This window comes from Carassius auratus, unplaced genomic scaffold (genome assembly GCF_003368295.1).
Source record: "Carassius auratus strain Wakin unplaced genomic scaffold, ASM336829v1 scaf_tig00013463, whole genome shotgun sequence".
In the NCBI taxonomy this organism is placed as follows: domain Eukaryota; kingdom Metazoa; phylum Chordata; class Actinopteri; order Cypriniformes; family Cyprinidae; genus Carassius; species Carassius auratus.
The window spans coordinates 16,651-32,392 of NW_020524397.1; the positions used below are offsets into that span (position 1 = coordinate 16,651).

General features: G+C 39.2%; 1 protein-coding gene across 1 annotated transcript; it reads left to right on the forward strand.

Moving 5' to 3' along the window:
- The first annotated feature begins 194 nt into the window (after window positions 1-194).
- On the forward strand, window positions 195-15,699 carry LOC113073991 (eukaryotic translation initiation factor 5B-like). Its single transcript, XM_026246686.1, is given in 25 exon segments — window positions 195-403; window positions 4,611-4,730; window positions 5,499-5,574; window positions 5,702-5,777; window positions 5,780-6,352; window positions 6,767-6,984; window positions 7,061-7,211; window positions 7,294-7,386; window positions 7,480-7,566; window positions 8,171-8,239; window positions 8,325-8,623; window positions 8,720-8,827; window positions 8,933-9,043; window positions 9,143-9,210; window positions 9,773-9,914; window positions 9,994-10,125; window positions 10,207-10,389; window positions 10,483-10,644; window positions 10,735-10,866; window positions 11,028-11,159; window positions 13,223-13,299; window positions 13,386-13,550; window positions 14,179-14,317; window positions 14,457-14,618; window positions 14,779-15,699. Coding segments are annotated over 25 exon segments (3,618 nt in total). The 5' UTR covers window positions 195-368; the 3' UTR covers window positions 14,887-15,699.
- The last annotated feature ends 43 nt before the right edge of the window (window positions 15,700-15,742 follow it).

Sequence of the window (15,742 nt, forward strand, 5' to 3'; positions counted from 1 at the left end):
TGCGCAGCGCTCTTGTCGCGCTATACTTGACGTCACAGCGCAGGTTAACACGGAGTAGTATATAATAAGGATGGCCTATTTCATGCTTTTCATTGTCGTTTGTGAGGTTTATTTAAAATTATTATTACGATAATACGATATTATATTTCACTTAAACATGTCAAAACGGCATTCAAACGCACTCTTTTCACTTTATATAAAACTGTATAGCGTACAGACTATCCATGTGTGCTAAAGGTCTGCGCTGAGGCCGCGGTGCGCCATCACTCATTGTCAAGTGCGCATGCGCTAAGCGAGCACGACTAACTTGAGGCGCTAACACCGACTACACGGCACCGCAACGAGGAGGTTACAGCCATATAAACATAATGGGAAAGAAACAAAAAAATAAGGGAGATGACGGGTAAGTTAGGACACTGGTGAATGCGCAACTATGACTCAGTTAACAACATAACGACCGTGTTGTTAATAATCTTTTGTGAGGAGACTCACTGTTAGCCACCTGGCTAGCTTGTAATGGACATGAGTTCATGTGCCGCTCTAACTAGGCCTGTGTTTCTCAGTGCATTACTGACCGTTTAACCAGAGCAATATCATCAGGTGGTCACTGACATGTAAATATAACTTTTACATGTCTAGACACCAACTGACTGAGCGTTGCGTATTTGTCACGTTGGTGGCTTTAAAATGAGAAACAGCAGATCTTGCTAGCCCCCTGGAGTCTAGATCCAGCAGCTGTTAGTGTTAGATTAGTTGTACTTCACATCTGCTCTGATATCAGACGCTGTCCAAGTACAGAACACCCTTGATTTTAAGGGCAGTGGCTTCTGTGTATTACACGCTGTATCTGATTTCTCGCCTGGCAGTGCAACCTCATCCGTTTCCATTGTGCTGCTCGGCGCTTTGTCTTCTGTGAGAGGCTCTTCAGTGGGATGCCAGCGACCTTTGGTCATGTAGAAACAGCGAGAGGCAGAAATCTCCGATTGTTAATGTTCAAAATCTTCCAGGACCGTATTTACCAGCTGAGTTGCGCAGAGTGAACTGTCCCACTGAGATCAAGGGATGTAATTATTAAATGTTAAATTGGACCGTGCCTGTCAGATTTAGACGATATTGAGGGCTTCTGATTATTAATAATTCAGTCCAGATTAGGGGTTGCAGAAAGGTTGAACATTTCCAGTAAAGTTTTTAAACCGTTCAGAAATGTTGGAAGCTTTCCAGGATTTTTGGGAATCTAACATGGATTTTTGGGAAGTTTCTGGAAAGTTTTCACCTCTTTGCAATCCTAATCCAGGCTGTATTTATAATTTACAGTTTAACTGTTTGTGTGTGTGTGTGTGTGTTTTGTCAGGGTTGTTGGAATTTCTAAAATTTACTTGTCTGTGACATACTATATGTAAATTGATAGTATATTTGGCTGGAATTAGGGAAGTTGTTAATGTTTCATTGACATAAGTAATGGGTTTCTCTCTTCTTGTATATATTCACATACACACACATACATACACTCACCTAAAGGATTATTAGGAGCACCATACTAATACTGTGTTGAACCCCTTTCGCCTTCAGAACTGCCTTAATTCTACATGGCATTGATTCAACAAGGTGCTGAAAGCATTCTTTAGAAATGTTGGCCCATATTGACAGGATAGCATCTTGCAGTTGATGGAGATTTGTGGGATGCACATCCAGGGCACGAAGCTCCCATTCCAGCACATCCCAAAGATGCTCTATTGGGTTGAGATCTGGTGACAGTGGGACCATTTTAGTACAGTGAACTCATTGTCATGTTCAAGAAACCAATTTGAATTGATTCAAGCTTTGTGACATGGTGCATTATCCTGCTGGAAGTAGCCATCAGAGGATGGGTGCATGGTGGTCATAATGGGATGGATATGGTCAGAAACAATGCTCAGGTAGTCCATGGCATTTAAATGATGCCCAATTGGCTCTAAGGGGCCTAAAGTGAACCAAGAAAGCATCCCCCACACCATTACATCACCACCACCACCAGCCTGCACAGTGGTAACAAGGCATGATGGATCCATGTTCTCATTCTGTTTACGCCAAATTCTGACTCCACCATCTAAATGTCTCAACAGACTCATCAGACCAGGCAACATTTTTCCAGTCTTCAACTGTCCAATTTTGGTGAGCTCGTGCAAATTGTAGCCTCTTTTTCCTATTTGTAGTGGAGATGAGTGGTACCCGGTGGGGTCTTCTGCTGTTGTAGGCCATCCGCCTCAAGGTTGTGCGTGTTGTGGCTTCACAAATGCTTTGCTGCATACCTCGGTTTTAACGAGTGGTTATTTCAGTCAAAGTTGCTCTTCTATCAGCTTGAATCAGTCGACCAATTCTCCTCTGACCTCTAGCATCAACAAGGCATTTTCGCCCACAGGACTGCTACATACTGGATGTTTTACCCTTTTCACACCATTCTTTGTAAACCCTAGAAATGGTTGTGCGTGAAAATCCCAGTAACTGAGCAGATTGTGAAATACTGGCACCAACAACCATGCCACGCTCAAAATTGCTTAAATCACCTTTCTTTCTCATTCTGACATTCAGTTTGGAGTTCAGGAGATTGTCTTGACCAGGACCACACCCCTAAATGCATTGAAGCAACTGCCATGTGATTGGTTGATTAGATAATTGCATTAATGAGAAATTGAACTGGTGTTCCTAATAATCCTTTAGGTGAGTGTACATTATATATTCTATAGTGGGGAGTTGTGGCCTAATGGTTAGAGAGTCGGACTCCCAATTGAAAGGTTGTGAGTTCGAGCCTCGGGCCGGCAGGAATTGTAGGTGGAGGGAGTACATGTACAGTTCTCTTTCCACCTGCAATACCACGACTTAGGTGCCCTTGAGCAAGGCACTGAACCCCCAACTGCTCCCCGGGCGCTGCAGCATAAATGGCTGCCCACTGCTCCAGGTGTGTGTTCACAGTGTGTGTGTGTGTGTGTGTGTTATCACTACTCTGTGTGTGTGCACTTCGGATGGGTTAAATGCAGAGCACAAATTCTGAGTATGGGTCACCATACTTGCTGAATGTCACTTCACTTTTCACTCACTTGTGTGTATTTGTGTGTATGTACATATATATATTATCCATATTTAATTTTTTTTATTTGGCAAGTGTAAAACTTGGCACGGTGATTTTGGCTAATATTTTTTTTTATTGTTTTTGATCTGGTTCAGGTTGGATTAAGTTATTCAATTCCTAAATATAATTCTTCTATAAAATCTGGACATTGAAAGTGATTGATTGTCTCCTTTTATGTTCCACTGGTTTAGTTAAATAATTTTTCTTCTGCAAGCCTTGATTTGTTTTTAGTTTATGAGGTTGACTTTAATACGTAGATTTGAGGTTTTGCTGTAATACGGTCCAATGTGGGACAGCAGCAGTTTTACCTGGTTTGACCTGTTTTCCTTTCGCTTGATTGGCTAAATTTGTCTGGGTCTGATGCTGAGCAGATTCTTGGTCTTTTGGCCCTGTGGGAGGAGGTTAAGTTGATTACCATCCTAATGTGAGCGCTAACCTGTGCTAACCCTTAAGTGCTGGTTTGCGATGTCATTTCCTGTTCCAGTAATCTCAAAAGATGTCATGCGATCCAGCCAGTAATTATTGAGAGCAGCATCGAAACAAGATTACCCGTTACTTAAATACCATTGCTGCTCTTTGGAAAAAAGGCTTTGCATTGCGTCAAAGAACTGTGGTCTGCTAAAACATATTTCAACTTTTATCGAACATCTCTTCTCCATTCATTCAAGTCATTTGTCCATCTTTGCATTAACTTATGTTTCATCACCTGGTCTGTGTTTGCTGATTGCAGCAGGTTTTTGTGCGTCAGGGATGACTGTGTATTTCCCTTTCTGATGCAACAATCATGCAAGAAGGGCTTTAGGCTCCACTATATAAGCAGCACTAGTTCACTTCCTCATCATTGCTGTGTTTGACTTGATTGGTAAGGTATTTTAGTTTAGGTGTTTATATTGTTTTGTGTATTTATTGTTGCAAATATTGCTGTGTGCTTTCATTGGTTATCTAGAATGTGGTGTTCAGGGGTGTATTATAAATCTGTGCTGTTGGTGTAATGCTGTTTTTTTGCTAGTTTGTAATAAAAATGTATTATCTTTAGACTACTAGTGTGTAATGGAAGTCCTTTTAGTGAAAATGTCATGTTTAGTCAGTAATGGACATCCTGTTTCTAAATCTCTGGTAACAGGTAAGTGTTTTCCTGGCCAGTTGCTTAGTTAATCATTTAATGTACACCATTGAACCATGTGAAATTGATAAGAATGATAAGAACGTCTTTCTTGTATTCAAATATTTCTTGTACAAACAGGACGTTTGGGTAGGGGGTTGGCATCTGATTTGAGAAAAAGTTGTGATGCAGGATGTGTTGTCTTTGTAATGCATTGTCCTAGAAGACGCAAACTGTAATTTTGACATTTGTAATTAAAATTTAGTCAACTTTTGGAAATACATGGCATGTATGTGACCTTAAATCTAAAAGACATGGAAATAAGTGTTTTAAGTTTCTCATTCACATGCTGTAAAAAACCCTTATGAGTATAGCTCAATATAGTGCTTCTGCTTTTCATAGGGCCAAAGACGACGGAGTTGACATCGATGCGCTTGCAGCTGAAATTGAAGGTGCGGGAGCAGGCAAGGAGCAGAGCAAATCAAAGAGCAAGAAAAAGAAAGGAAAGAAAGATGACTTTGAGTAGGTCTACACCTCTTTCCTCCAACACAGACACATTCAATAAGCTTTCAGTGTTTTTATTTTGTTATACAGTGCTGCTCAAAATTTTGGGGTTGGTAAGATTTATGTTTTTTTTTTTTTTAAGAAGTCTCTTATGCTCATCAAAGCTGGAATTATTTGATCAAAAGTGCAGGAAAACCAGTAATGTTGTTACTTCTCAAACTAATTTAATATACTGTAATATATTTTCAAATGTATTTTTATCTCTGAATTTTTAGCATCATTACTCCAGTCACATGATCCTGCAAGAAACATTTAAATATGCTGAATTGTTACTCTAGACACATTTTTTTATTATTATGTATTATGGTTGTTGTTGTTGTTATTTATTATTATCAATATTTTAAGCAGTTGTGCTACTTTAGGATATATTTTTGCTGAAACTATATTTTTCGCAGGGTTCTTTAATGAATAAAATGAAATAATTTTTTGGCAACATTATAAATGTTCAATGTAAATTTTATATTGTTTAATTAGTACTGTCAATCAATTAATCATGATTAATCACATCTTAAATAAAAGTTTTTGTTTACATGATAATATGTGGGTGTACTGTCCATATTTAATGTGTATGTAAATACACACACATGCACGTGTATATATACACAAAGACTTTTATTCTGGATATGATTAAATGTGAATAATCATTTGACAGCAGCAAGTTTAATACATCCTTGCATCATTAAACTATTAATTAATTGAATTAATGATGAACTCTCTTATTTGCAGTGAGGATGACATCCAGAAAGAATTGGAGGCACTGTCATTAGAAAACCGAGGAGGAAAATCTAAAGAAGAGGAAAAGGTATTTTTCATTAACACAAACTGATAATCAGATTCAGCATGAGTTGTCTTTTGTTTTTCTCTCTCTTTTGACAGTGTCAATTTTACGTGTCATTGACAGCAATTTCTCCATGTGTTTTCTGTTTTAGAAATCTGATTCAGTAGTGGACGCTGAACCTGAGCCCGCTCTGACTAAAGCGGACAAGAAGAAGGCCAAGAAGGGTAAAAGGCAAATTTGGAGGATGAGGAAGGTGATGAAGATCAGGGTCAGAACAACATGGAAAACGAGCGCAGCGCGAAAGACACCGAGAAGGTGGCAGCTCCCACTCCTGCTGGTGCTGCTTCAGACTCTGAGGATGAGGGCTCACGGTCACGGCAGAAACCTAAGGCTAAAAAGAAAGGTGGCCGGAAGGGTGCGTCTGACTCGGAGGACGATGAAGATAAAGGTGCGGAGAAGGGTGAAGGAGCGGGGGACAACGATGAATCAGATGATGATTCTCAAGCCACGCACAAGAAAAAGAAAAGCAAAGCCAAAGCCAAACTAGACAGTGAGGAAGATGAAGGACAAGAAGAATCGGCCTTCAAGGTGAAGACAGCTGCGCAGAAGAAAGCAGAGAAAAAAGAGAGGGAGAGGAAGAAGAAAGAGGAGGAGAAGGCCAAGCAGAGAGCTAAGAAAGAGAAAGAAGAGGAGGCTTTAAAGAAGGAGACGGGGAAACCTGCTAGCACACCTTCAACCGAGAGCAAGAAAACCGAGGCAGAGGCTTCAGTGGAGCAGGATGAAGCTGATGTCCAGGGAGAAGGTCAGATTGTTCATAGTACATTGTGTTTATGTATGTGTTTATGTACACTATTGGTTAAAAGTTTGGGATTTACAAAATATATATATAATTATTATTATACAAGAATGCATTAAATCGATCAACACTGACAGCAATAACATTTTATAACAAAAGAGGTGGGGCCAAGATCTGTGGGAACTGGTCTCAAGTCCCGCGGAGGAGCTCCGGAAGGATAAAAGGAGGAGTAATAAAATCCAGGCCGGGTCCTCTCTCGTCCTCCACTGTCGTTACTCATCCTTTAATCCACTCTAATAGTTGCAAGTCATAATAAAAAAAATAAAATAAAAAAAAGTATAACACTCTCTATAAGAAACTATAAATCTATTCAATACATCACAAAATCATACGCTTATTCTGTCCTCTGATTTTCTACAGAGGAGGCTGAGGGTGACAAAAAGAAAAAGGACAAGAAGAAGAAGAAAGGTGAGAAGGAGGAGAAAGAGAAGGACAAGAAAAAGGGTCCCAGCAAAGCAGCAGTGATCGCAATGAAAGAGGCCCTGGCCAAAATGAAGGAGGAGGAGGAACGAATCAAAAGAGAAGAAGAAGAGAGACAGCGACGGCTGGAGGAGCTGGAGGCTCAGAGACTGGAGCAGGTCCGTGAAAGACTCATTCAAGCTTATGTTATCAAACTCATCATGGTTCCTTCATCTCTGAAACCTTCATCCACAGGAGCGTCTAGAAGCTGAGAGGAAAGAGAAGAAGAAACAAAAGGATAAGGAGAGAAAAGAAAGGCTAAAGAAGGAGGGAAAGCTCCTTACCAAGGCCCAGAAAGAGGCTCGAGCCAGAGCAGAAGCCACGCTGCGAGCGCTGCAGGCTCAGGGTGAGAACATGACTGCCAGCAGCTTTGATGAAAGAAATGGTTCACATATTTGGAGCTGATGGTTTCATTGGCTTCCTCTCAGGTGTTGAAGTGCCATCCAAAGATGCAATGCCAAAGAAGAAGCCTGTTTACTCTGATAAGAGAAAAAAGAAGCCAACAGCACAAACTCCTGAAGGTTAGATCCCGACTAATCCCATACCCGTTTCTTTCTCTGTGTAGTAGTCAAGGATGGTTAAAGACATCCTAACACTTTCATTGCTTGTATTAGAAACTTCAGAAGTGGCATTACCCACATTAGAGACACCTCAGCCAATCACAACAGAGATGGAAGTGGACAAACCTGAAGCAGAGCCAGGTAGTTACTTTAATTTCTCAAATTTAGGCTTCTTTGAAATGCTTTTTTTTTTGTGGATTTTATCGTAATTACAAATGAGCCGTTAAAAAACTTTAGCCATTATTTTGTCGTATGCAATTTCTGCACAACAAAAATTAGTATGTGTAAATGCATATTAAAATGTCTAAAGTCTTGCTTATTTTTCTACTTCTAGAGGTTAATTTACTGTACAGTACAATAGCAATATTTCTATCATAATTTTATTTTGGCGGTCTGTTGTAAAAACCTTTGAGCTTTTGTCATGCTAATTTGCAGTTTAATTACTAATGTCAATTTTAATTTGATTCATTGTAATCTAAGCTCTACTTTTGATTTATTATTCCAAAAATAACCTATTCTTTGACATTGCACACAATACACTAAATTCCATTTTAGTTCCTGAATCCACAACTCTGGCCATGTTTTCTGCATCAACTAAATATTAGGGCCCTACAAAAAAAACAAGAAAAGAAAAAGTGATAATACTTGTAAAGCTATTCATGGACAAGGATTTGTCTGTTCATGATTTGTGGCTGTAAACAAGGATAATAGCTTACTCTAATTTCTAACATTTTCATTGCAACAGTTAAGGAGCCTAAAGCGGAGGCTGCTGATCTGGACGATTGGGAGGCTATGGCCAGCGATGAGGAGAAAGGTGGGTGTTAAGAAGCTTTCCCACAGATACATTTGGTGGTGGTTTGTTGTGAGTGCTGATTTGTTTGACATTTGTGCGTTCACAGAGATGAAGAAGGTTCACATCGAGGTGAAGGAAACCACTCCGGCAACACAAAAACCTGCTGAAGACCAAGAGAACGGCAGTGAGGAAGAGGAAGAGGAGGATGAAGAGGAGGAGGAGGATGAAGAGGAGGAGGATGAGGAGGAGAGTGAGGATGAAGAGGACCACAAAGACAGCAGCAACAAAATGACCACAAATAAAGCAAGAAAAGAGCCGAGCTCCGAATCGAGCAGCGAGAGCGATTCAGACGATGACCGAACCAAAGAGGAGAGACTTTATGACAAGGCCAAGAGACGCATAGAGGTACGCATACAGTCTTTTGCACTATAAGAAGTGGATGCATTTCCGCACACTTTAATAAACAAAGTTGAATCCGCTGTGATTTTCTTTTGTGTTCAGAAACGAAGGCAGGAAAACCTGAAGAACATTAATTTCGACAAGCTTCGAGCTCCTGTGGTTTGTGTGCTGGGTCATGTGGACACAGGGAAGACCAAAATCCTGGATAAGGTGCGTTTCAAAGTGCCTGATGAGGACTTAAAGACTTGTGTGGTTGTTGTGTGTTTAATATTGTTTTCTTCTTCTTCTTCTTCTTCTTCTTCTTCTGTCTTTCAGCTGAGACACACACATGTTCAGGATGGTGAGGCTGGAGGTATCACACAGCAGATCGGAGCCACTAATGTGCCCCTGGAAACCATATTAGAACAAGCCAAGATGGTGAAAAATGTATGCAATTGTTTCTTTCTGTAATGCACATTTTCTTATTCTGTTTTTCCATGGGACTCTTTAAGGTTATTAAGGCATGTGTTTGTGTATTTGCATCAGTTTGACAAGGAGAACGTGAAGGTTCCTGGCATGCTTATTATCGACACACCTGGACACGAGTCCTTCAGGTACACACTGTGCTATTTATTTTTGTGTGCTGAATAAAAATAATAGATTTGATACACTACAGTTTAAGTTTTGGGTGAATTTTTCTTCTTTAACAGAGGAAAAAAAAAAACTTTTATTCAACAAGAACACATTAAATAGACATTGTGACAATGCCACAAAAGATTTCTATTTCACAATTGATGCTTTTGAAATTTTTCAAAGAATCCTTAAACATATTATCACAGTTTGTACAAAAATACTATCTGTTTTAAACATTTATAATAGTTACAAAATGTTTGAAAAGATGTTTTAAATTGTAACATTTCAGAATATTATTGTATTTTTGATCAAATAAATGCAGCCTTGGGAAGCTTAAGAGAAGTCTTACCAGTTCTAAAAATGTGTTATTAATGGTTAAACATTTGCTTTTATATGAAAATGGATATTAAATGTTAACTTGCTGTTAATAAGTTTATCAAATGTGTAGATGCTGTAGAAAACCTATATGAGTCAAGCACTAAACCATGGCTTTTTAAACCGTTTTAATAGTGTTTGTATGTTTAATGGCACTCTTCTCTTCAGTAATCTGAGGAACAGGGGTAGTTCTCTGTGTGACATCGCCATCCTGGTGGTGGATATCATGCACGGTTTAGAGCCACAGACGATTGAATCAATCAACCTGCTGAAGGAGAAGAAATGCCCCTTCATAGTAGCACTTAACAAGGTACCAGATGCTGACCACCGAATGTTCATTCTGATGCCTGCAGCAAGTATTTAAATACTAATGTGTTTGTTTTTCTCAGATTGACCGTCTGTATGACTGGAAGAAGAGTCCAGACACAGACGTCGTGGCCACACTGAAGAAGCAGAAGAAAAACACCAAGGATGAGTTTGATGAGAGGGCTAAAGCTGTCATCGTGGAGTTTGCTCAGCAGGTCGGTTGTCATCGTCTTGTACAGCACAGTCTTATTTACTGTTGAGTTTTACATACAAGTGATGTCTCATTCAACCTTCAGGGACTTAACGCTGCCCTCTTCTACGAGAACAAAGACCCTCGTACATTTGTGTCCCTGGTTCCCACCTCAGCCCACTCGGGTGATGGGATGGGGAACCTCATCGCCCTGCTGGTTGAGCTCACTCAGACCATGCTGGCCCGTCGACTGGCTCATTGTGATGAACTTCGAGCACAGGTCATGGAGGTAAGAGAACAAGCTAACAAATCGAGACAGTCTGGTTTGGTGTGTTTTTCCCCAACTGTAATATAACCAATGTGTCTATCTTCTATATCTTAGGTAAAAGCTCTACCTGGCATGGGTACGACGATAGACGTCATCCTAATCAATGGTTGTCTACGGGAGGGCGAGACCATTATCGTCCCTGGTGTAGATGGACCAATCGTTACTCAGATCAGAGGGTTGCTCCTCCCTCCACCCCTGAAAGAGCTCCGAGTGAAGGTCTCATGCACAGTTTTATGTTTTTGTGTTGCGATAAAACTCTTGAGCTTGTTTGTAACTCTCAAAAATAACATTTCTATCTGGGAACAGAATCCGTATGAGAAGCATAAAGAAGTGTCGACGGCTCAGGGAGTCAAGATCCTGGGAAAAGATCTGGAGAAGACGCTGGCAGGTTTGCCTCTCCTCGTCGCTCATAAAGAGGATGAAATTCCTGTGCTGAGGGTAAGTGTGCTACTTTACAAACCAAACAGTCATGTCCCTCTATCTCTCGTCCTTCTGTCCTTTTCTCATTCTTACATTAATCAGTCAAAAGTGTGAATTAACAGTTAATCTTATTGCTACATTGGTGACCTTTCCTGCATCCTGATATTGCTTGTTTCTAGGATGAGTTGATCCGGGAGCTGAAACAGACTCTGAATTCCATAAAGCTGGAGGAGAAGGGGGTGTATGTGCAGGCCTCCACACTCGGCTCTCTGGAAGCTCTGCTGGAGTTCTTGCGTACATCCAAAGTGCCTGTAAGCTTTCAAACACTCACACATACTCTCACTAAGCCCATTGCATATAACTTTTTATTGAAGAAAAGCTTTATCAGACACTACTAGGGCTGTGAATCTTTGGCAAGGCTTCGATTCGATTACGATTCATAGGTTTTCGATTCAAGAACGATTTTTGCAAATTTAGAACGATTCGATTCTGCATTCTTTAAGTGCATTTACAGGATTATTTAAATGCTTCTACTAAATTCTTTAAATGCTTAGTCAGGGGGCAAATTACAGAAGCATTTATGGTTAGAGAAACCATAGGTAAAAAAAAAAAAAAAACTTTTGTCCATTGTTAAATGCTAGTTTAATGATGTGACATGGCATACATAAAAATGTATGTAAGCCAAGTTTTTAAAAAAGAGCTTAGAGTATTATGTATAAGCTAACATTTTATCACACCAGGGACGTAGCCATAATTTCAAAAGTGACAGAAATGTCAAATACAATCATTTTATCTATGTAGACTATATAATAATAATAATAATAATAATAATAATAATAATAATAATTATTATTATTATTATTATTATTAATTTTTTTACAAGGAATTATCTTCTTTTTTAATTACTTTTAATTAGCTGTAATAAATCAAATACACTGCTGGACAATAATCAATCATTTGTAATCGATATTTTTTTCCCATTGGCAATTTTATGATTGTTTTATATATACTAGGCTACATTTAATTAGCAATTATTTAAATTTTCTGCACAGAATAAGGTAGAAAATATACTTTATAGTTTCAGTACTGTAATAAATGTCAATTAGCACTGTATCATTCATAAATTGTTGTTTTTTTTTCATCAGTTCATTCTGCTTTTATTCAGTTTAGCTGCAGATATAGCCTGGCACGTCTATGAGAGCGAGATCGCTTCTCTTTCAGTGTGAAAACGTCTTCATCTCTATTTAACTTTCCTCTCCATCAGCGAATGATTCTGAGAGAAAACACACCAGATGTCTGTTTGCTAATGAAACAAACGCTACTTTCATGCATCTGATTATCAGATAAATCTCGCGCTCTTATTTCAAGGTCGTTGTTAATGCTGTGGTTAATTTTAAAATTTTCCTTCGTATATTCGGTTCATCCACATTGTTTAAAAACATTTATCATTCAGTGGATCTGTGCGTATGATTTAGACACTTACATTTCTGCTCCGCCCATGCAATAAATACAGCTGTCGACGGCTCCGGTAACTCCATCGGTAAGATGCAGAGAGCCATTGACAAACTACAGAAAAGTAAAACTAATTCACGTTAGCATTACTGGCCACGAGTCCTATAGATCACACGTCAGCTGCGTCAGAGACGAACGGAGCGCGAGCGCTATCCTGTGACAGTCTCATCAGGCGGTAAACAGTGGAACGCGTGAAGGACAGATAAGAGGCACGATTCACGAACACACTTCAAGGTCTCCATTAATTTGTGCGTGTAGTAATTTAATGTGTATACATTTTGAAAGCATTGAATCGCTATAGAAATCGTGATTCATTCGATTCTTAGCATTTTGAATCGATTACTGTCCAAGATCGGCAATTCACGATTTTTCAAGATCGATGCATATGAATCGACAGGGTTTGTAATCGATGCATCGAGAAAACGAGTGAATCGTTACACCCCTAGACACTAATTTTAAGTTTATAAACATTGGCTAACTGAAATTTTTTGAGGACTTTTATTTTGACAAAACTGAAAAGCGCATGGACCTCCCATTCTCCACCATTTTTTAACAATTATTTTTTAAACAATTTTTTTTATTTAGCAAATATTATGTAAAACACATTTATTTTCAACTACTGTTATGCATTTCAGCCATTAAAAAAACTATATCGTTCAACTACTTGAACATTTACATTTTTGAGATACCATAAATTGACAGCATCTCTGTGCGATGCAAATAGCAAAGAGTTTAATGGTAGTATTTTGCACAAATTTTGGTCAGCTTGTACTTGTTATTTATATTTTGAATAATTAAATGAAATGCAAATATATTTGTAATCAACTGTAGTGTTTAAGGTCTTTTAATCTCTGTTTCTCAGTATGCTGGCATCAACATCGGTCCTGTCCACAAGAAGGACGTCATGAAAGCTTCCACTATGTTGGAGCATGATCCACAGTATGTATTCTGATCCACACATAATAGGCCTTTATCTCCTCTTGTCAGATTGTTATCCTACTCATTGGCTCTCTCTCATCCTATAGGTATGCAGTGATCCTGGCTTTTGATGTGAAAATAGAGCGAGATTCTCAGGATCTGGCTGACAGCCTCGGTGTGCGTATTTTCAGTGCTGAGATCATCTACCATCTGTTTGATGCCTTCACCAAATACAGAGAAGACTACAAGAAACAGAAACAGGATGAGTTCAAGTGCGTTATCTACTGTCCTCACCGGACATACACTACTGTTCAAAAGTTGAAACTAGAGATGCACTGATTGATCGACCAGGGCTCTGAATCGGCTGATTTTCCTCATGTCAGTCTCACTTCTTTACGATTTCGAGCTGATCTGTTTTGTTATCAGCGGCAAAAGCAATGATGTCAAGTCAGCCATGCATTCTCGCTCTCCGATGAGCCCTTCTCTCTCACACACGTCTCATTCGCTCCTATTAAGTAGTGCTTTTATTGTGCATTATTTTACTCATTCAGATGGTATGTATATATATATAGACACACACCATCTGTGTAGTCCACCATGGTTATTTTTGTTTGCGCTTGCTTGTGTAAACAAATAGACAAAACGCAGAAAAAGTTTCCAGTTTTGGGCTGAAAATGTTGTCGTGTATTTGCCCCTAAAGAAATCTGAAAAACCAACCCCAAAATTTTGAATGGTAGTGTATAATTCATCATAAAATAACCTGAGTCAAAACATTTTGGGCTATTGACTCATTTTACATCACGAACAAGACTATGTTCTGTAAGGCTGTGGTTACAGTGGTTTCTTTGAAAAACATTAATGATTGCAGTCTGAGTATCTGAAAGTTTCTCTCTTTTTCAGACACATAGCTGTGTTCCCCTGTAAGCTGCGTATATTGCCCCAGTTCATCTTCAACTCTAGAGATCCCATAGTCATGGGTGTCACTGTGGACGCTGGAGTACTGAGGACAGGCACTCCTGTGTGTGTGCCCAGCAAAGGGGTGAGACGTGTAGAGAACACACACTTTCAGCAGAACAGCTCCGCCTCCACTGACAGTTTTTACATTTTAACCGTTCAAGGGAGAAAAACTTGAATGGTTCGCATTAATATGTTCCACCTTTTCTCTCTCTTTCTCTTAGTTTGTGGATATTGGCATTGTGACCGGTATTGAAATAAATCACAAGTCTGTCGATAGCGCTAAGAAAGGACAGGAGATCTGTGTGAAAATAGAGCCAATTCCTGGAGATTCGCCCAAGATGTACGGCAGACATTTTGAAGCTGTAGACATCATTGTTAGCAAGGTATGCTCTCTCCCTGCATCCTAAAATAAAGCCGCTGGAGCTCATAGGATGTTACTTAGTTTTTGAAAAAAAAAATGAAATTTGTTGCGGAAAAAAACCCTAATACAAATTTTAAAGCATATTTAAATGCCATTTAAACATCTTCCTTTATCTCTTGTAGATCACCCGTCAGTCAATTGATGCTCTGAAGAACTGGTTCAGAGACGAGATGCAGAAATCAGACTGGCAATTAATCATGGAACTGAAGAAGACCTTTGAAATCATCTGAACACAGCAGTGACTGTGACTGACACAGATCTCAAATGCCCCCCGTGCACACATACAAACGCTATACGCTGTACACTCCTAAAGGTCACGTGTGATTCTGGAGTCATCAGTGTTGCTCATACATTTAAGGACATTTGTACACAAACACAGCCTTGCACAGTCCCGTATCCAGGACTCGTTTCTCGTGTGCATGGGAGAAAACTCACAACACTCCTTTTTTCCTCTCCAGCTGTTTTTTGGGGGGTGGGGAGTGTTGGAGACAAAAAAAGAAAAAAAAAAAAAGAAAAGAAAAGTGGGGAAAAAAAGCAAGGAAAAAAAGTTTTTCTGTGAGAAACTGGAACTATTACCACTGTTTTAAACAGTGACAAATGTTAGAAAATGTTAGACAACCTTTACAGTTATTCCAAACGTGCCTGTTCTCTCTGATCAATCCAGTTTATTTTTCTTTTATCTCATGGTTTTCTCCTCAAAGCTCACTGTATGGTTGGATTAAACTTGAGCTGCTCATTTAGGCCTGAGGTCTGACCTTAAGATTTACATCAACAGTTATAACGTGAAGTCAGTCGTGAACGACTGCTGGAGATTTCGCCAGGCTTTTAGATATCAAAAAACATTTACCTTCTCAGTATTTTCATTTGTCCTGCTTTTTTCTTTCCTTTCTGGAGTGCAGTTCTTAAATTGTCTTTTTTTAAAGTATCATCCCAGCCAGAAACGGACTCCGCTCCTCTCCCTCTCTTCCCTTCCTCATTTTGTTTATGAGATATCAAAGAAATTGAAACGTGAAAATCATCAATAAAGAGATGGCCTATTTATAGATGTTGTTCTTTCTTATATTTTGGTTTTGGTGATAATAAATA